At 38.8% G+C, this 21823-nt stretch overlaps 1 protein-coding gene across 1 annotated transcript in view; it reads right to left on the reverse strand.

Moving 5' to 3' along the window:
* Positions 1 to 108: 108 nt before the first annotated feature.
* The window catches only part of LOC138025708 (location of vulva defective 1-like), a 23644-nt gene continuing 1929 nt past the window's right edge, over positions 109 to 21823 (reverse strand). The window contains exons 3-15 of the mRNA XM_068872886.1: positions 20860 to 20918; positions 17515 to 17684; positions 16800 to 17092; positions 15623 to 15775; positions 15213 to 15338; positions 14160 to 14371; positions 13673 to 13775; positions 11606 to 11836; positions 9950 to 10690; positions 8970 to 9203; positions 6543 to 7841; positions 6269 to 6449; positions 109 to 4612 (exon numbers count right to left, since the gene is read on the reverse strand). Coding sequence (XP_068728987.1) covers positions 2799 to 4612; positions 6269 to 6449; positions 6543 to 7841; positions 8970 to 9203; positions 9950 to 10690; positions 11606 to 11836; positions 13673 to 13775; positions 14160 to 14371; positions 15213 to 15338; positions 15623 to 15775; positions 16800 to 17092; positions 17515 to 17684; positions 20860 to 20918 — 5616 coding nt within the window. The 3' untranslated portion in view covers positions 109 to 2798. The remainder of the gene's footprint in view (positions 4613 to 6268; positions 6450 to 6542; positions 7842 to 8969; positions 9204 to 9949; positions 10691 to 11605; positions 11837 to 13672; positions 13776 to 14159; positions 14372 to 15212; positions 15339 to 15622; positions 15776 to 16799; positions 17093 to 17514; positions 17685 to 20859; positions 20919 to 21823) is intronic.

The following is a 21823-nucleotide window of genomic DNA, read 5'->3' on the forward strand; positions in this document are numbered from 1 at the left end:
TTTGGAAAAAAAAAATGCCACTTTTTTTAAAGTTTCGATCCATTTCAATTTCCTCGATCGCTGGCTGCAAAAAAAAAAAACAAAAACAAAATATAGCTTCAGTGCACTTCATTGTCGATTGGCAACAAAACCACAGCATTATTTTTCGGTCTTCACTGATGCAAAGACATTTTTGACTAAAATAGCGTGACTCTGCCCCTTTAAAAACGAACTCGAAACTCTTTACAAATTCTAAAAGAATCTCTGTGGCGGATGTAGAGCTTCTCTCATAACTGAAACACTTCAGGTGGCTCTGAATCCACTCCAGATATTTGTTTTCAACTTTGCAACGAGTTCTCTCTCACCCTCTTAATCACTTTCCAGGAATAAAAAAGAAAAATGTAGATATATACATTTCAATCGGGATCTTTCATACCACAAGAAGGAGTGCATCTTGATAAGAAAAAAATAGTATTCATCTTGCAGTTTTGTTAAATACCGTTAAGAATCCTTGTAATAAGTCAGTCTATTTCCTTTATTGAAACAGTTTATTTCCTTTATTGAAACTGGTTTGAGTCGCCCTAAAGTATAATTATACACAAATAAAATTGTAGTAAGAATTAGAAATGACGTGAAAACTCTGGTTTCCATAAGATCTGCAAAGGTCTGCACTCGATCTGCGACACGCTCGTAATTGTCGGGAAAGCTGAATCTAGTTCTACTTTCCCGACCATTATGCTCCGATCAACTCGAAACTTCAATTTCCCCCTCCCCCCTCACCGCCCCAGGGCAAAGCCCAAGCATTTGAACTTTTGAAGATTGGATCGTTCAAATTCCCGCCCCCTTGGGTTAAAATGATGCTCAAATGCCCTACCCTATCGTCGAATTTGTCTGTCATACCCTACGAAAGAACAATCGTCGTCGGCTCCAGCCGTCTTTAATAAAGGCCTTTTGAAGACCTTTTTTGCAAGCCAATCAATCACAAATGCTACATCTCTTCCTTTAAACTCTTCCATCTCGTCCAAACAGATGTTTTATAGCTGTTTTCCGGTTCAATTTTCCCCACCCCACGGAGGCAAAGGTCAAATTCCCGACTCCTCGGGCACAGAAGATAGTCAAATGCCCAACTGTTTGCCCGGGGGGGGGGGGGGATGTTGAAGTCGATTTGATCGGCGCATTACAACCCTGTTGCAGACCGATCGCAGATCGTTACAGATCATATGGAAACCAGGCTTAATAAGCATACAGACCACACAGTCATCCAACCATGGCAAATTAAAACTATAAAAGATATATATATATATATATATATATATATATATATATATATATATATATATATAGATTTAGCCAAGCCTAAAAGCGGAGCTCCTGGGTTGTTTATTCTTACTGGCTGTAGGGTTAGTGAAAATAAAAGGCTTTGGTGCTGTGCGCGTTTTGCTTTTCCCACATATTGCTTAATTATGTCATTTTCTTCGCTGCCTAACTAGTGAGATCCACTGTTAATTTCACTCGAAAAACCGACTGGTTGCATGAATCAAAAAGGGGATGAGTGCGATATCGGTTTTTCCAGTGAAATATACTGTCGAATTCACCAGTTAGGCAATTAATGGACCATATTATTAAATAATGACAGACAAACAGCTCAATTGTATTTCACTGCTAGATGGGCTTTGCAGGCTAATAAAAGAAATCATAAACTCAGTAAATATTAATCAAACCCCAAAATTACTTCGCGATTCTATGTCGCTATGTCAAAGCAAAAATCTCGGCCATACTTAGAACAGATGTTGTGCGAGAATAGAGTTTTCTATTTTTTTGTTTTGTTTTGTTTTGTTTTGTTTGTTTTTTTTTTTCCCAGTTTAAATGAAAATTGCTGATGATATAAAATTCTTCTTTTTTTTTTTAATTGGTTATTTTGAGCTCTCTTTTGATGCACGGTGGTCACGAGGTGTAAGTAGCTTTCGACCATAGCCGCTACGTAGTCCTTGAGAACATCAAATTTAATTAAAGGTACTAAATTTGCCGACCCATTCCTCCATAAATTGCCAAACTGTTCTTTAGAGCCGTTATTGCCATAAGCCTCGACAAGAGAGGATGAGGGGAGAGAACAAATCTACCATAAATCGGCTTCTTCCAACGATAATTTCTTTTTTCAATCTAAATTAACCCCCGTGGTTATGGTACGCGGCTTTTTATAAGAAAGACACCTGATTGGTTAGTTGCAATAAATCATTAGCTGCGCGACTATGGGCAAGAGACCAAAATAACCCTCACGGCATGGCTTACAGCTTAGAATAGATTGAAAAAAACTACTAGGGGACAAGGGGGATGTTCTCTTCTCTCACCCTCTCTCGGCCTTCATGGGTCAATTGAAAAGGAATGTCTGAAAACGGCATGGAAATCTGGTCCGCTGATCCAAAATCAAAGAGCGGCACCAGCGCAGAAAAATCTGCTAAGTGCTTTAACCACCTTACGTTTAATATTCTTATAAATACACGTGTCAAATATCTCAATTAAATTTATAAGTATATCGTGTTTATCGTTGGATATCTATCCTCGCTTGAATGTTTGTTACCAAGGTACGAATATATAAAACAAGCAACCGAATAGAAAAAAAAAAGCATACTGAAAGGAGAATTTTGTATTCAAAGGTCTGATATTACGATCAGCCCTATGTAGGAGGTCCGTGACCACGAATCGTCACAGAATTCGGTGACATTGTTTTCATTTCTGTTTTGTCACTGTTCTTTGGATTTATGGTAACCCGTTGCTGGATAATCATTACAGTCCTCCAAACGGTCAGAAGAACGACTAAACTAGAAGCAATCCCTTCGATTATTACTCAGGTATTTCGAGAATTCCGAAAGAGCATGTTCCATAGTTTCTTTTAGTTCACAAAAGAGAAGCTCCTCTTCAGATGCAGAAAAAATTGGGCAGGGATCTGTGTGCTCAGTATAAACAACCTTTGCGCCCTCGCCATATCTGGCATCAAAAGTCACCATTTTGAAGTCTTTTATGTTTTCCTTGGCGTTTTTTCCTGGCAGTCTCTGGATTTCAAATGCTTTATTCTCTCCAGAACTTTGAGATTTGAAAATGTCATCTCGAATTTCGATGGTATGGTGAAGCACAGGATCCTCCTTCATTGTTTGCACTTCAGGTTTTTCAGATTTCACCTGGAGCGTTTTGAGAACATTGGAATTTCTGCGGATAGTCTGTCTGTGATTGACTCTTAGGATTCCTTGTTCTTCACATGAATCTTCGGTGTTGTATATAAAGCTAAGATTTTTTTGGCCTCTTTCTGACCGATCAGTTGACAATGTTTCATTAATGTCATGAAATTGATGATTTCGAATTAGAGGTGAGGCAAACTTGCGAATCGAAGACTGAAACCACCTGTTCAACGAATTTTTCCGTAAGCTTTGTCTAATGTGGTTCTTTAAGCGTTTCTTTATGAAAGCACCAAATTCTTCTCCTTGATGTTTTCGGTGACTAGCCTGATGAAACGCCTCGTTTAAAATTGCAATGAACGTGTCTGTGAATATTATAGTCATGCAAAGCATGCAGGCCATGACAAAAATGGGAGCAAAACTGCCAACCAACTTGGAATGTTCTTTACCAATTCCGATTGCTAACTGAAGAACCGTACATAACGATTTGTAAAGTGTTGTGTATTCCTCGTCACGTGAACCAAACAAAAGTGTTCCAACCTGAGCAAAACCAACCGCAAAGATGAAAATAATGACTGCAGAAGAACAAATGTAACGGTAAGCGGCCGCTAATGTCGACCTCATCACGCGTATATGACGGTTGAACTGTATGAGCTTAAGGCAATTAACAGTTGTCAGTACAATTGAGATGGATAAAATAATGCTTTCAATTTTCGTCCACTTTACAAGCTCCAGCGCGTTCCAAGATCCAAAAGGGTCATCCCGTATTCGCCGAAGGAAATTTCTCAGGCAATTCTCCTTCAAAAACAATAACAAAACAACACACAATGATGACACAAGCTGAAGGAACGAAACCCAGTTGAAGAACTTTTCGAAATACTTGCGGCCGTCTTTAGAAACTTTCACAACCTCTGTGATAAGCAACAGCAGTATTAAAATGGACCAAAAGAAAATGCACACAAGATAAAACGACCGAAATGAAGAGCCAGACGAAAGAAAGACGTACTGGGGAACAACGTCGATAAGTGTTCTCTTTCCACCAGTGATATGTTTTTCATAAATAATCATCACGTTGCTCAGTAACAGACTTGCGGGCTCAAATACAACAAACTCGATAATAACAACCGCTGATTTATCGTCAATCCAGGAGTTGTGTTCAATGTTCCCCTTGACTTTCAATGCAGTATCAATGTCGTAACCAAGCTTGGCTATGTACCCTCTCCCTCCGTAAGGAGCCAGGTATTTATCTTTTCCGACAATAGACTCTGTATATCGCCAAGGTTCAAGACAAAACGTATAAAGGCGTTCATGCATATAATGTCCATTAATGTAGTTTGCCAGTGGTCTCCATCCAGGTGTGTAAGGCGCGATGTCCTCGTTTGAATCAGATACATCTGACAGGCATCGGCTAAAGTTAGTGACACGTAACATAGGTTCTGCTTGAAATACTCTGCAAGACGATTCTACGAAAGTAAAAGAAAACCATTCTGACACATTGGCCAATATCTGAAACCAGAAATTATCTTTCATTTGTCTAGTACTTTTAAACAAATTAAATAACCTGCGGTTGAGGGCAAGTAAAAAAGAGAAACACCATTTATAAATACATATGCAGATATTTTGAAACTTTGCCATCATAATTACCATGAAAATCATAATAATAGTAAGGCACTGTTAGGATACTGACGAGAGTGCTAGACATGCGAGCATCGGAGAATGAGTCCCGAGGACCCCGGATCATTAGTAATGTCCCGCACCTATGGGGGAAATATCGGTATAAGATCATCCTGGGAAAAGATGATGATGATAATAATAATAATGGTGATGATGATGATGATGATGATGATGATGGGGATAATGATGATAATGATGATGATGATGACGATAATAGTAATATGGGCACTGGAGTAGGAGAGGTTGTATCGTCAGCCTACCACGGGAAAATGGAGGCTCCCGCCGGCGCCCACAGGAGTCTAGGGTGGCGCCGTTGGCAAGTGCCAGCAACCCTTTTGCCACTCCTGACAAGGTTACGGCAAGAAAGGATAGATGGGACACTTGAGCCTTGATTGTCAACCTGTCCAGTAGTGGTGGTCACAAAATAAACTGGTACTGGAATAATAGATTGGACGAAATATGAACTTGAGGAAATGGACAGGAAAACCCGTAAGCAGCTGACAATATATCGTCCTCTGCACACCAGCAGACGTGGATAGATTTTATATGAGAAGCTCAGAAAGTGGAGTGGGAGTAGAAGAATGTGTAGTGATCGAGAACAACAGACTACTGAGATATATTGAACGAAGTGAAGAGAAATCGCTAATGGCTGTCTATCAAGAGCAGACCCTGAAAGAGAAATGCTGGGATGGCAAAGCGGCATTCCAAGAAGAAACAAACAAAAAAAAAAAAAATCTTGGGAACCGTCAACATGGACACTTCGTTAGTAGTACTGAGGAAAGCAGAGATGGGAAACCTGGGAGTGGTTGAAGAAAGGGAAACTAAAGAAGGAGCCAGAGGGGTTCCTAACAGCAGCACAGAACCAGCACTACACACCAACTGTGCCAAACGCAGAATTGACTAGCAGCACAGAACCAGCACTACACACCAACTGTGCCTCACTGAGGGCCTAAAGTGGCTCAGTTGATTCACTGGCACCCAAACAGGTGCTTGAATCCGATCAAAGTAAACTGCTTTGGGACTTTGGCATCCCAACAGACCATCCGATTGATGCTAACGGGCCTCTCACTGTAGACCAGAAAATGCCTCATCATAGATGTTGCGTGTCCATTCGATACCAGGATCGCTTCCAAGTAGAAAGAGAAAATCGAGAACTATCAGCACCTTAAAAGGGGGTTAAAAAGGCTCTTAAAGTGTAAAGATGTTAAAATCGTGCCAGTCATAATTGGGGCCCTACGTAGCCTCCTAAAAGGTCTCCATAAATGACTTGTGGAGCTTAACATGGCTGGTGATGTTGAGCTGATTAAGAAGATATGCGTACTGGGGAAGGCGAAGATCTTGCGAAAGTGTTAGATACGTGAAGAGTGGAAGATAATAGGGACGGGCAATAAGGTCAAAGCACAGGACGTAACCCCCAAAAAACCACTCTCAAACCGTTATTGTACCTTGTTTGAAACGTATTTGACGAATTCTTGGGAGACCAACTGTATAGCCAATCTTGCTTTTTATGAGGCCATCCTCATTATAAGATGGTAAAGTTCCTTGTTCGTTGTATAAACGGGAATCGTAAAGAGCTGTGACGAACTCTGCATCAAACCAGGTCCAAAACGATTTGGAATTCTTCACCTAAGATAAAGAAAATATATTTATATTCATAACCTGCTAACTAAATTACACAAAACTGAGAAAAAAAGTTTAAAACCTTGCTATATATTTCACCTGATAAAATCCGGCGAAGGTGTCCTTGAGTGACTTTGTAAGCCGATGACTGATTGGAGTGCGGTTTGCATTACACACAATTACAAGAAAAACTATAAACATAATGTAAATAAAAAAGTCTTTAAAGAAATGTCTAATTTTCCTTTGCTGTTGCATAGATTGTCGTGCTCTCAATATTTCTTCAATAGAAGGCTGTGGAATGTGAATAAGTTCGTCTTTGTGGTGAAAGACTAGTAACTGTTGACACTCCATGTCAGTAACCTTGCTTGTCGTTGGTTCTTGGTCTATTAAAGACACGAGCAAAGTGTTAATGATTATGAAGACTGGTTCCATGATCATGATATCTTGAAGGACTGATATGGCCACAGACAGCAACCACTGATTTGAGACTTCTGCTCCCCATTGGATGCTATAGAGTATCGTAACAACACCCGATGAGAAAGAAGCCATTAAACAGACTACCCAGCCGATTACGATGAACCAAGAAGGTAAGAACCCACGCCTTATTTTTTCCTTTAAGCCGAGTATTCCAGCACCTTCGATGTCAACAAGTGGTACTGCTCTTTTGATATTCCTAAATACCATAACCGTTAAAACATTGACCGGAAAAATTATAAGCCCGGACTGCATCCCAATGACAATTTGTCTCCAACTTAGTTCCAGTGAACCAACTTTAAGAGAATTCGAAACCGTTTCACCTTCAAGGTGATAAAACATTGCACCCGTTACCAGCGAAACCAATGTCACGGAAAGCATGCACGTTAGACGTTGGCATCGAGTGAATTGATTCTGTGGTGGTAGAGCGAAAAGCGACAAAAGGAGATGCTTGTCCGCAAAGTTTGCAACCACTTGCTCTTTAAAAATTCGTCCGAATCTCGCCAGTTCTTCTTTGGGTGTGACTTTGACCTCAATGTCGATTTCACCGTCCATTCTTTCCACAGCAAGCCATCGATTTGCTGAAAAATGCCACTTCTCCTCAGTTGACAGGTATTCAATAATAACATTGTACAGAAACCAAGAGGGGCTTTTTCCACTGTTATCATGCCAAATTTGTACCTTGTATAGTTGTCCCAAACAAACTGGAAGGTAAAGTTGGAATGTGTTCACACTTCCTCTAGAAAACAGTCTTAGTTCTCGCAAGGGATCCATCAAATATATTTCATCACTACTTCCCTCTTCACCAAAAAGCTTTACGCCAACGCGAGCTGTGGTGCCATTCTGATGCCAAATTCCTGTATGAATTGACATTTGATAACAGTGGACGTTTTCTTTGAGACAGAGCTCTTTTCCCAAAACGCACTAAAATATAAGCAGAATAAAAATTGAACGTTGATTTCACTCAATCTGTTTCTCTTGTTTACGTCAAACTACGCGGCCTACAAATCTTCTTTCACGTGCACTGTGCTTGATATAACGAGAGCATTGATTTGAGAAGTGGAAACGGCTTCACTGCCTCGTTGCGGATTGTTGGTGAGTAGTTAAGGACCATTGTATTCCCGAATAGAAACACCGAAAGAACGAATTTGGATATATATCATAATAATTAGAAGCTCACGGGCATTTCAGGGCCATAGAAAACATATATTGAAAATCGCTCCATGCAAACACAATCAATGAATTAATGTGGATTACACCAGGACATTTACTCAGGAACTACAAATTGAAGTCAGGCAACCCACAGGCAGCCCAAGCTCCACGATTTATAGCCTTTGTATAGGAAAATTAACTTTGAGCTTATAAATGGTAAAATAAGCTGTAAATGTAGAAATAAACTTCACTTACTTCTACGTACAGTTGTTCTCGTCTTTTCTGTGCAATCCGAGGGCAAACTTGTGTCCGTTTTAGACGGGTTTGTGGCTTTCGAATTTTTACGATGCTGTGTTGTCATTTCCCCTCATGAAGAGAAGAAAGGCTAGTGACTCGCGGCGACCTCGTCCCACAAATTGCTCTCGCATCGCAAAGCAACGGTCCGAATCGCCATAAAAACACCACAGCCTTTAGGCCAGATAAATTTCCTGTCACATCAACTCAACTCCGGGACCACACAGCGATTTTTGGCTTATAAATTCCAAATAATCTTCCCATGCGTTCAGCTAGATGTGTGGCTACGGCCGTTATAGCTTGATGGCGATCGTATTACATTCTGCACTCTTTATGAGGGGAAATGACAACTAACGGCATCGTAAAAATTCGAAAGCCACAAATTCGTCTAAAACGGACACAAGTTTGCCCTCCGATTGCAAAGAAAAAACGAGGACAACTGTACGTAGAGGTAAGTGAAGTTTATTTCTACATTTTCAGCTTATTTTAGCATTTATAAGCTCAAAGTTAATTTCCCATACAACGGCTATAAACTGTCGAGCTTGAGCTGCCTGTGGGCAACCTAATCAAATAATATTCTCAAGTAAAATGATATGCAAATCCCACCTTCACTTTGTCCTTTTGATCAGCTTTTCTCGCAAACCACAGGCCCAAAATATAAAATGCAAATATGAAGCAAACAGTTCCGAGGACAAAGCGGTTTTCTGCTGTAAATGGAGTTATTCTATTGAAAATGTCTTCCAGATCGATTTTGTTTGGAGCAACAAAAAACTGTGCAGTAAATGATGTCAAGTGATTGGTCAGACAGGTGACATTGGTGTCATTACTGTCACGAGCCACCTAAAATTAAAAAAATTGATCAAACAAAACATCACCAAACCATGTCACAAGACTACTAAAGCATTCGATAAGTACTAATGAGCCTTTTCCTAAAACGTCAATGTTTTCAGAATTTATTGTAATCTTTCTAGAGATATTAGGACGTAGGACGGCGGGGTACTCCTGAGGCGGTGTGGTTTTCGCGTCTTTTGTAGTATTGACCGTCGAAACTGCATAAGGCAACGGTTAAAAGGAAGAGCTTACAGTTGAGGTTTACCGTTCAATTTTTTCAGAAAAATATGAATCACAGAAGTTGAAGAAAATGATTTTTTTTTTTTTTACGTCAACTTAACTTTCTCCTGCTGGTTGAAAAAAAAAAGTGCTACTGAAAAAAAATATTGTTCAGTTTGGCTGGTGATTGATTGCATATAAGAAGTTCTCTGCGCTTGCTGAAAAATAAATCGTTTCAGTTTGGCTTGTGATGGCAGTGACATCGACTCGCAAAACGGTGCAGTTTACGTTTCGAAAAAAAAAAAAAACACCAAACTTAACAACCATTTTTCGGGCTTTGAGAACCCTATGCAAGTGAAATTACCGCGCATTCTGTTCTCCTTTTGAAGGACATCGAATCTAGCCGGGCTTAACTACTTTAAAGAAATTTTAAATGAGAAACGTTCGCTGCAATCGCCCCAGGCCCCTTTATATTCACCCCACCGCCCCACCTGTCTGGAGAGTACCATAATAAAATCTACATTATCGTAGCCAACCTGGCATCCTCGCGCGGACCATTCGTCATTCAAAGGATCCCAGAATACACAGCTTCTCATTGTCACGTAGATGGAATAGTTAACATCTGTTTTAGGGTTAAACTGGCGCGATGTATCTTGCGGGGGAGTAGAAATCGGGGGTGGCTTCTCTGTAACACAGAAGTCATTGTTTACATCCGAATTCATTTCATTCTTTCCACCATTTTCCATAACCGACGTTGTTGTCATATTTGAAGAATCGGCGTTAATCTCAATGCCAATAAAGTGGTGTCCAATAGAAGCTGTATCATTAGGTAGGATATCAAATTCGTAGGGATCTCGTGTAGAGAAATTGTTGTTTTCTTTAATACCAGCATTTGAGAGTGTGACAAAGGCTAAGTTTGGCAAGGCAAAGTGCAGGTCATACTGTTTACGCGTTGGCCTCCATCCTTTCCTGATATAAACACTCAAAGTTAAGTTGCTTAGTGGTTTAATTTGCACGGTAACTGTCGCCTTTTTCGAAGGAACATAAATGGAATGATAACGCATTTCTCCCACTCTTAAAAAAAACGTGCTGTCTGTGGTACGAGCTATGTCAACCACCTGAGGCTCTTTGGAAAACGTGAGTCTTATCGGTGTGTTAAGATCAGCAATCCTCAGTTTCTTTCCATGTCTGTTCCACATGCTGACATCGATCACTGTGAGATTTGCTGTAATAATTCCTGTCTTCCAAGTGAAGGGATTTTTTTCAAAACGGATGAACTAAAGAAAGAAATTTGGGGAAAAAAAAAGATCTGCGCAAACGAGAACATTTCTAAGCACCCGCTATTGTCAGGATTCCACGACCAGTAGCACACAACTACTTCCATATAACTCAAGTATGTCCAAACATTTTCACAGATTTCATACGCGAAATTGAACCTTTCCACCCAATCACAAGCCTTACAAAGTTGAGATTGAGATTGAGAATGGTTAGAAGTATACGGTATAGGAATTTTAGCTGAAACGGTCGCCAAAAAATAGCTCCATCTGTAACACCTCCGTGACATAGACCTAGCATGGGCACTGAGTTGCACGCTACTATTATGGGCACCTGGATGACTATGTTTTAGTTGTGTGCGTTAACAGCTTTCATCGATTCAACATGACGCCTGTTATTACCGTCACAGAGCTGGCAGAGACTCAACGATTTATCCTCAAATGCCAGTCATTAATTTTACACAGGCAACAAGTGACAAACCTATGATTTCATGCAGAAAACAATGGAGATTCTTTGTTGATTTCTTGAAGTTTTTCTTAATGCACAAAATCAAAACATGTCCACACTAGCTAACTGTTGCGTGATAGGACAACTGTCGATAAGCCACGAGATTGTAGAAGCTGAGCATTGGGGATAAAACTTGATAATTCAGTGTTCGTGGATCCTTGTACAACTGTAATATGAAAGTCCGCAAAATTTTACTTGTGAAACATGTTCAAGAATCGGCGATTTGTTACATTTTTTTTTTTTTTAAGGTACCCTTCTTAGTTGATTCCCTCATCAAGTGAAGACTAGACTATTGCAACTTGCTCAGCTCTGAACCTCATCTGTTTTCTAAAATTATTATGCGTTGAGTCGCTTTACTTACGTTTGCTGCAACATTCCTATGAAATGCCTTTTTCCTATCAAATGGTTACCTGTATGGCCTTTGCCAACTTTTCTCTTGTAATTCCAACAGGAAGATTAATGTCATCGCCTCCTAGGTGAAATACTTGCTTATCAACTCCAGAGTTATTCACTTTTTCTACTAGCACGATTATACCAGTGGTGTCTATATTGATGGCAGTTAGATTTTTGGCATGAATCAGGAAACGTCTCGCTGCACCAGCGATGCTCTGAACGGATGCAACAGCTCTTCTCGTAAGGTTCTGAAGACAAAGAAAATAAAGCAACGAAATAAGTATCAGAGGCTCAAAACACTAAATATTATCATGATGCACGGTAATCAAGTGAACTGTTCTTGCAAGAGAACAATAGCGGATCTTTGTAAGTCAAATCAGTCCACCCACTCTGTAATGTTTCCTTTAAAACCCTAGTTAGTGCCCACAAGACGAAGCTAGCTGTAGCTGAGGCCCTAGCTACATTTTCTTAGTATGTTAGAGCGTGTTACGTGCATTGTAAATAACATTTTGTAGCTAAAAGAAGGTTTTTAACATGTTTCATGACAATATATAGCCATGATAGTTACGATCTAACCGGATTTTACAATGATTGAACTGACAGCCGCGATCCTCGCACTTACCTGGACAGTTTAAGCAAATGTCCTTTAAAGACACCGGAAAAAAAAATCAGGTCGCTTCAACGAAGTTCGAACCCACTATTCTCAATTTCGTCTGTAACCCGCACTTCAACCTTTATTTCAATATGGCACACTACGAATAGCTACACGGCTCAAATTTTATCCATGAATTCTCTATCATTGCAGAAACGCTATAGAACAGTAATAATAACTTTAAAATATTGTTTCTTATGTTGCGCATTTTCCACAGTAAGTGATCAAATGCGTGTTACGATTAGGTCATTAAAAACTAAATAATTATGTAAAAGTTAAAAAAAAGATTACAATATGCAATATGTGATAAAGTGCGGTAAATCACGTAATTAAAAAGAAACATTGAATGAAAATCAGGAAAATGCATTGCATTGTATTTCACAGTTTTGGTGGAGCGATTTGGAATGATATATAACCCAAAGTGGCTCTGTTGCCGGTAAAATCCGTTCCCAACGGTTTTGTCTATGATTGTATTAAAGTAGGAAACCTGCTTTGAACGCTTATAACTCTCGTAGTATTTAACATGTGGCTTCCATTTATTATTCTGGAAATGTTCTTATAATGTACTTTCCAATGCATAAATAAAATCTCACAATACTGAAATTTGTTTAAAATCATTATTTCAGACTTGCGTGACGCTTCATAACGTCACTCCAAAATCCATTCTGTTAGGAAAATGTTTACTATGAATGCCATGAAAATATGGTTTTGTTGTTTGATGTTTCATATTCGTTAAAAGAAAGTTTTCTTTTTTGGAAGACGTTGAAAGAATGCCAAAATCGCTTTATCAAGAATGGTGCGAGATGGAAAGACTAAAATAATGCATTTAAAGGACAGCTAAATATTGAAACTGGAATGTAAAGGGCTTCATAGAAAATAGTAGTAGGCATTTCATGGCCATTTTAGCTTTATTTTAGGTAAATTACAACATTACTCCATAAAGAGAGCTTAAATTGAAATAAGGTACCTAATTAACCTTCACGTCTACATGGTTTCAATGGAGCAATGTTGAAAATAAGTAGATACAATAACTTTTGTCCATAATCAGAGAAACATTGTACGTATTCCAGTATGCTTTACATGTAATTCTTAAAAAAAATCAATCAAATTCCCCAGGGTGAAAAACGAACATCAATCAAAAGTGTCAAAAAAAGCCCCACCGTGGGGCAAAGAATCTAAACAAACAATACTATAATACCACATAAAACAAATAAAAGAACAATTGGAACTGGATATGTTCATGATTAATATGTTTTGCATGTTGAAACAGGTCGTACCAGTGACCCGTAAAATACTCTGACCTTGTAGTGAAATTTGATTTCTATTAGATGTGAACTAAAGGATAAAAACTTTCTCGAAATAGACAATATCTGCTTACAGTACAGTTTAAATTATCGGATTATGGCGACGAAAACAAATAAAAACTTCATACCTTTCTCCAACTGAAGCGTGACTTCGGGACACACTTGGTAACCACGTTTGAATTGATACCAGACTTCTTTCGGTCAAAGTCAAATGTCCCGTCCCAGGGGTCGCTTCGTGATCAAAAGCCCGACAGGGGGATAGTGTCAGGCGTCAAATCTCCGCCTATTACCCGCACTCACCACCGCGGGGTTTACATTGATAGGTGCATAAAGTCATAGTACAGTTCATTATTCCCTTGCTGTGTCGTAATGTTGACACTGAATGGGTAAGCGTATAAATGCAGAAACCGGTAAGATGATACTACTGTTACTACATGTTAAGAAAATGTATTGAAATGCGTAAGACAGAGCTTGAGGGAAGGTACAGTTGCTGTTTTTCCGGTAGGTTTTTCAGCTATAAGGTCCATCGTTTTCGATACTTGAAGAAAGACAATTATTATAACGTCCTCTCTCTCTCAACCATAGCTAAATATTTGTTTTATTTTCATTAAATACAAGACACCGATCTTCACCTTTGCTTTCTCCTTGTGTCGAATTCTATTTGTCGGACTATGTGTATCCTTGGCATCCTCAGAAACCATATTCAAAATGAGAGCAGCTCCTGTTAGAAGGGTTTTAGTTATATTTTTTTTGATGTTAAAGTCATGCTCACTTCTTTCTTGATGTAAGAATTTTACAGCCTTCTCGAGGAATTGAAGAGAGGTCTCCTGCAATTTAGGAGAAAAGAGTGTATTTTACTAGAAATAAACTCTACAGGAGATAGCCAAGGTAGTCGCGGCCAGGCTGTTAGATGTGCACCAACTGGACTCGTCTTTGGTCGTCTGGACCTCTACCCTGAATTTCCGAGACGCCTCCTCCGTTCGCTCGCGAACGGAGGAGGCGGCTGAAATCAAGGCATTTGAAATTCATCCCAAAATGGCTAACTGGTTGCCTTTCTTCCAGTTGAAAGCGAAGACACTAAATTCAATTTATATGAATACAAAACTATTGTTATAACATTATCCAATCATGAGGTAAGGCTCGAATCCTATTTGGGAGGCCTAGAAGCGGAGATCCTCAATTATTATTTTTTATGGTTGATCTCCTTAGCATACGACCACCCTGCTCATTACTATAATTTAGTATATTCTTCCGTGCTCTTTCTTGCTCTTGTTGTCATCATTCAGTCTCTTTTCTCTTGCGCTTTCTTCCGCTGTTCGCCACAGTAATTTCGTTTTTATATTCAGGCTCTTCCATTCTTTCTCTCCCTCTTTCTCAGTCTCTCGTTGTTTTTCACTGATATTTCACCTTCCCCCCTCACCGCCCTCCCCCCCTCCTCCCCTTCTCTCAGTCGCTCTCTTTAACATCGGTTACTCGTTAGCTTGTTCTTTTGGTTGTCTTTAAGATCTTTTTTCGTTTTTGACTCACGCAGTGTGAAAGGCAGACAATACCCATGCAACCTCTCTACAAAAAACGCGAGTTTCAGGCCATGCAACTTCATGCCTATGCAAAGTGTGATATCCGAGCTTATGTAGTTACGATAACTATCGAGCAAAGTTATTCCTTTACCTGAATTTCATGTGTAGTTTCCTCCTTAATGGTATTAATAAACACAATACACTGCGCCATTTGAACCAGCTGTTGAAGATTAACCAACTCCATTTTACTAATATCGAGGGTAATCTGACTCTTGACCTTTAAGAGAACAATAAATAACTACGATGTGATAAACACGAAAACGGACGGTGGAATAATTCAACTAAGCTCATGTATAGCTCACTTAAGAGAAAAATTAGCGATGAAAATCGTTGCACTGGATATCAGAGCTTTTTTACATACAAATGGACAAAAAGGTCATGCGATGTTTTACGTGTGTATTTGACAGTTGATTGGGCTTGGAGATGTTCCTCGGTTTTTAGCAATAAATTTCAAAGTGTATAGGTAGATCGTTGTTCAATTCTGACTTGAAATTCGATTACCGCGTTCATTTCCGAGTTGGTCATTTTCATCTCTTTAACAATGTTTTTTAAATTCCACATGTTGTAAGCAGCCTCTTCAAATTTTCCCGAGTTTGTGAGATCATGAAGTATTCTTGTAGCTTTTAAAACTTCTGCTTTGGTGAGACTGTTAACCTAGGGTGAAAAAAAGAAAGAACTTTTGTTAAGTAAGGCAGCTAAACAGCTTTAAACAATTTTAAGGGTCTCTCCTATATTGGAAGGATTAACTCATGTATCAACATTGTTTCACGTGTAGTCAATGTTTAATGGTACCATATGAAACATAGTTTATTTCTTAGCAGGATGCACTTATCATTGCAACGTAATAGGCCACCATGGCAACGATGATTTATTTTGGAATCTTTTTTTTTCACATGGTACCATAACGTACTGAACTTTGCTGTTTGGTGATACAATATTGTATGGTCAATCATTCTACGTAACTTGTTAAAAGTGTTGAAACTGGTGTTTTGATGTCACACTAGATCATTTAAGCGAGTGCGTGGAAGTTTTAATGGCGGGTTAATTGCTATGTAGGGGAACCTGAGATCCCCGAAAACACCCATTCAAATCTTGCAAGAATTCATTCCATTTGTTTCACAAACGCTACTCTTAAATGCAGTTGTCAAGGTGGATCGTAAGCTCCCAGTCTTGTTACAGTGATTACATGAGGAATAGGCGTTTATAGTTACGAACGCTACTATATCGAGACTTCTTGATTTTGCAGAGGTGGCTTAAATGTTATCAATGTGTCTCAGTGAGATAGAAAGATCATACCCTCTTTATATATGCACCGTTGATAGAACAAGAAGCGTACCTCGACAGTTGCACGATGAAACAACGGGGGAAATGACAAGAAGGTGGCTTCAACTTGCAACCGAATCGTATAGTTTTCCACAGGGTTACCAGCGGGAAGTCTGAATTTCTTATAAACGTCTGTAATTTGAAAAATTACAGGTTTGCTTCCTGAATCCAGCGAGACTTTGAAACCATTACTTCCAGTGTCATTGTACTTGCCTCCTGAACACATTAAAGTGAATTCATCCAAAATTGCCTTTCCTTGTGTAGGCTTGATAACACATTTCAATGTTTGCATAAAGATTGCTTCGACAAATCCAAAGTCGTATTTGTAAGAGCTTACACGATTAATACTTCTTACCATACATCTAATGTACATCAGGCCTGGCGTTTTGGTAGGCAGTTTGTGGAGAGAGAGCTTATTGCTTCTGCTCACATCACCAAATTGGTAATTACTTATGAAAATACCCGAATGTTTGTCTACAAATGCGATCTCCCAGTTGTACATGATGTCTTTAGTGAGTTTACAGCCACTTTCCAGGTTCGCAATCACCGTGAACGAAGGTGTCTTCGCGTTTAGTATCAAGACTTCCGCCTTCCAAGGATTTTTCCCCAGTGATATTGCGACGTCTGGTGGTTGACATGATCTTGTTTCTAAATAAGAGAATTAGGTGCAATAAAACTTTTTGTTGCCTTTTTCCAACAAATGAAATCATCTAAGATGTGATCATTATTCAGTTCATACTCTTTGCGTGCTAAATTATCAAGTAATACATAGGTAAAAGTGATGACATGGCGTAAAGTCGAAGTGAACAAATTGGTGGGTACATATTACGATGGTTATTAGAATTGTATCTGGGCTTCATAGTATTTGCTTGCCTGATAAATCACTCGGGGGAAACCATTAATCAGGGAATCAGGGATGCCAGCAAAAATAATAATAATAATAATAATAATAATAATAATAATAATAATAATAATAACTGTCCCATGCATTAAACTAAGATTAATTCGTAAACCATATTAATTCGAGGCCAAACGGAACTAAATTAAAGTAATCTTCAGCCTTTTCTCACCTGGATACTGAAGTTGTAAAATGGCATTTACGAAAAAAGGTCTTTCATTCTGATTTTCCAATGCGTTTTGAAGGTGGGGTAGAATAATTGTTGTAGAAGATTCTAAACAGTAGACTGTAAGTTCAGCAGTCAATCCAGTTTGTTGCAAATCCCTTTCAATAAAGGGAGGACTGAAGTTCATAAAAAAAGAAATCAGCCGCCGTGAGTCAAGAATATAAAGAACTGACATAACTAAGTAATGGTAATAGGACTGAGTGGAGTCCCTCATCGTACGAGTGATAACAAAATCGAACTACCCCGCGGCAGAAGTCCGATTTGTTGATCGCTAGTATGATTACAGACCGAATTCGACCAGATGAAGTCCCCTTACCAATTAATGATAAAAATTACAATTCCCGAGAAAAGAAGAAGAGCCATGTTATGAAAGAAAAGAAAAGGGAACATTTGCATTGAAAGACTGACAAATTGGGCGCAAATTGTTTAATATCACCCTGAAAGAAAGAAAGAAAGAAAGAAAGAAAGAAAGAAAGACGGAAAGCCCAATTTAGGAGTCTGTACACTATACTAAGGTGATTGAAACCAAGGTTGTTATTAGTTGATTTAAACTGCAACTTTGAATGTGATTGGTTGTTTTAAACTACAACTTTGAATGTGATTGACTTATTTAACCATCCCAACTTGGCAAGTGAATTAGTTTTTTTTTTTAAACCCATCACAGCAGAGGAAAATGTTTTTTGTTTTGTTTTGTTTTGTCTTTTTGTTTTTTTTTTTCTTCAATGATTAGAATCGTAACTAAGTGCTTCAAGAACTCAGTCAGTTCTCCGCGATCTGTGATTTTCTACTTGTGACTCCCTTCCTGCTTGACAGAACTATAGATTTAAAATCAACTGAAAGGTAATTTTCTCGCAGAAAGGCGATTTAAACATTTGAAACCAAATCAAATCGGAAGTTAATGGAATCTCGACTGAAAAAGAGTTTTGGTCCTGAACTGTTCTTAGAGAATCTCGCTCACCAACTTTACATTGCGAGACTGCAACACTTCAGTCGCCATTTTTCAGTCAATCAAGTTTGTTGCAAACCCCTTTCAATAAAGGAAGGACTGAGCAAGGCTGCGTGGGACGTATTTTGATTTTTGGTCTGGAAATTAAAAACCATAGAGGTCAGCTTGCCTTTAATTTACAGGAAGAAGAACTTTTTGTTGGATTCAACACCCGTTTAAGGATTTGGGTTCACTTGAAAAGGCAGAAACTATTGGAACGTAGAAAAACGTTTGTATTGCGTACGCGACAAATGAATTACTTTCTTATGACTCAGCCGCTAACCGCTTGCGTTATTTACAAAGTCCTGCGCAAGCAACGAATTAAACTAAATTAAAGTATCTCGCCTTGTTTTCATTGCCAACTGCTTGGGTATCAAATAAATATCGGTGAGCTGATAAAAATATCTCGCATTTTCTCACGATTAATTTTGGTTTGGCCAAGTTCCAAGAGTAATACCAAAACCCTTCCTTGACTGGGATTCTTTAATGACCTTTTTAACCAGTTTCAAAGTTTTGAAGTTGATACTTTTGCACGTTGTTCCCAAACGTAGGCTCCGAAGGTAGTTTCAAAATGCCCGGTCGCCACCATGTTAATTTGCACAACGTTTACTGGGAAAATTTATTCCGTCACCGCGTGGTCTAAACATTAATCAACATTGCGTATTCTGTACTTTAGTTTTCTGTTGTTTACTAGAGCCGGAGTACGAAACTAACAAAACAATTATCTATTCGAATGAGGAAGAAAAGTTCGAAAGTGCAAGTGAAGTACGTAGCGCGTTGGCGGATGTTTGTTGGGTTTAAATTGGTGCAAATGTGAAAACTGCACTACCATGTTTATGCCGTAGCGAGATCCTAAAGGCATCGTCCAGCATCTCGATTTGCGATAGTGTTCAACGAGGGCCGTGTTGAAAACTACTCTCTTGCTAATTAAACATCTAGTCAAAGGAATTGACAATCTTATATGCTACCTACTAAGCTCCCGCATGAGTACGTAGGGAGCTTTCCTTGAAAACTTGTTTAATAAATATCTTTAATTTTCCTCTGGTGTTAAAAAAGGTATTGTTACTGTCCTTCAGCCGTGCGATAAATGTTACTTTGAAAGCGCGGACGATTTCTTCGTTTTCAACTCATCTTCAAATTGTCTACAACTACAATTGTCCTAAGTATTTAGTCGCTTACTTTATACCAAGCCGCTCAAGTCTGCGAACAAGAACATTGAGAGAAGGACATTAATTAAACCCTCCACAAGTAAAAACTGCAACTGAACAAAGCACATCCCAGTATATTTTTCTGCGAATGATTATTATTACTATTAAATTGTGCGATTATCTTCAAATGGCGACCAACCACTTCAGTCGCTCATTTCACCCTGGAGTGGTACTCAGTTAAATGAAATGTGAGGTTCGTCACATTTGTTTTCAGACTGCTTGTTACAATGGAAAGCAAGGCAATGCGGCGTGTTAACCCTCCTTCAACGCATCTCCGGAACGCTTCTCAGCTAGGCCCAAACAGTGTGTGACAAAAATCGTAGCAGATATTTGTGTACTCTGTTCCATATAAAACACATTTTTGTCCGGTGTTGACAAACCAACCATGACTGAGAATCCCTGAGATTGAGACTGAGATTTAAAAAAAAATGGCGGCGACCGAGAAAATTTGAGATGCTACGAAAGTAGAATCGGAGGGCACAGCGCTATATCAAATCAAATTTGATACTCCAAACCGGTTTTACTTACAGGTAAAGAATAGTTTTTTTTTCTTTTTTTTGCCCTCATCGGTTTTCAGCCGAGATCCCTGTAACTAAACACTAAGTCACCCAAGTTTTGAGCGTTGATTTAAAAACGATAGCTTTTTATTTCAACTGGAATTTTATTATTTAATGGCCCACCATTACTAAGCTTAAAATCTTAAGAGAGCCAAAGACTAATAGGTTTAAGAAAACAACTGAATGCGTGTGTACGCGGCTAAATTAATATGCAGCACGAGAGTTTCGGGTTTTGGACTATTAAACTCGTGTTTTGCATTCACGTTAGGATTTTAAGCTAGTGAGTAAATGACGTCACTTTTCCCTAGATCCAAACTTCTGAGGTCCAAGAGGTCAGTTTTGAACCTGCGTAATGGCGGACTGTGAATTCCAAAACTTACGCAAAGTAAGTAAGTAAAAAGATGCTCAATCAATCAGAATTTTCTTTGTTTTGCCGATCATTTCTGCAATTGAACATGATGGAGAGAAATCTGAACACCAAGATAGATCCAATTAACCGCTATAATAAGACATCGATTATAAAACAAAAATCATGTCCAACCTGAACTTGTACAGTTTGATAGAGAGAAATCCTGGAATATCCACAAGGTACTTGTTAACCTAGGGATAAATTAATCATAATAATTAAATATGTGGTCTCTTTTCCACCTCCTTTTTTTTTACTTTACTCTTTAGTTTGAGCTTACGCATTGAAGAGACTCTGCATATCAAGTCGCACCACTGCCTTACGGTGCCAAAAAGAAAAAAAAACAAAGACAAAAAATGCCCATTAGAGTTCAAAGGAAGTTTAGCCATGAGTTCCTGAAAGTGCTTTTGAATTGATCCTGCAAGAGAAGTAAGCTGACAAAATTAATCGGGGATTTTTTTTTTTTCCGTTCTCAGTCTCGCGGCTAATATTTCCACTCTCGTGCAAAACAAAAAAAAAAGTGGCTTTAGAAAGAGGAAAAAAGGAAACGACTGTTTACAGTTATTTTTCTTTTTCAATGTTTCATTTTTTTTTCAAGAAAGCGCTTGTGTAAGAAAACTAATATAATAATGACAACAAAATCGCTTATTTTTAATAAATATTCTTGGGTGTGAAGTTGTCATTTTGTAGATCGGAATGGAGGTTCCTTTAAAACCACTCCGTTACGATTGCAACTGTCTTGGAAGAGCATTCAGAGTGTCCAGTCATAGGTTTTCCATTGAATTGCTGCTATATAGTTAATTCAAAAGACGAAGGAGAGAAGTGATCCTCGCACATCTCTGGACAATTTAACTAAGCAATTGTCTCTGACAGTCACAGGAACATTTCAGGTGGCTCTCAGTAACGGGATTTGAGCCTTTGACCTCTGCTACTATGAAGCAAATTGGTTGGGATCATTTGTTCCCGTAAAGAACTATAAAATGAATGTATATTTGAAGTGCGCGTTATAGACGGAAGAGAGAAGTGATCCTAGCACCTGGCTGGGTGCTTCATAGCTCAGTTTGTAATGCATTGCACTGGGTTAGAATTTTTCAGATGT

Source organism: Montipora capricornis, chromosome 12, assembly GCF_036669925.1.
Source record: "Montipora capricornis isolate CH-2021 chromosome 12, ASM3666992v2, whole genome shotgun sequence".
In the NCBI taxonomy this organism is placed as follows: Eukaryota; Metazoa; Cnidaria; class Anthozoa; order Scleractinia; family Acroporidae; genus Montipora; species Montipora capricornis.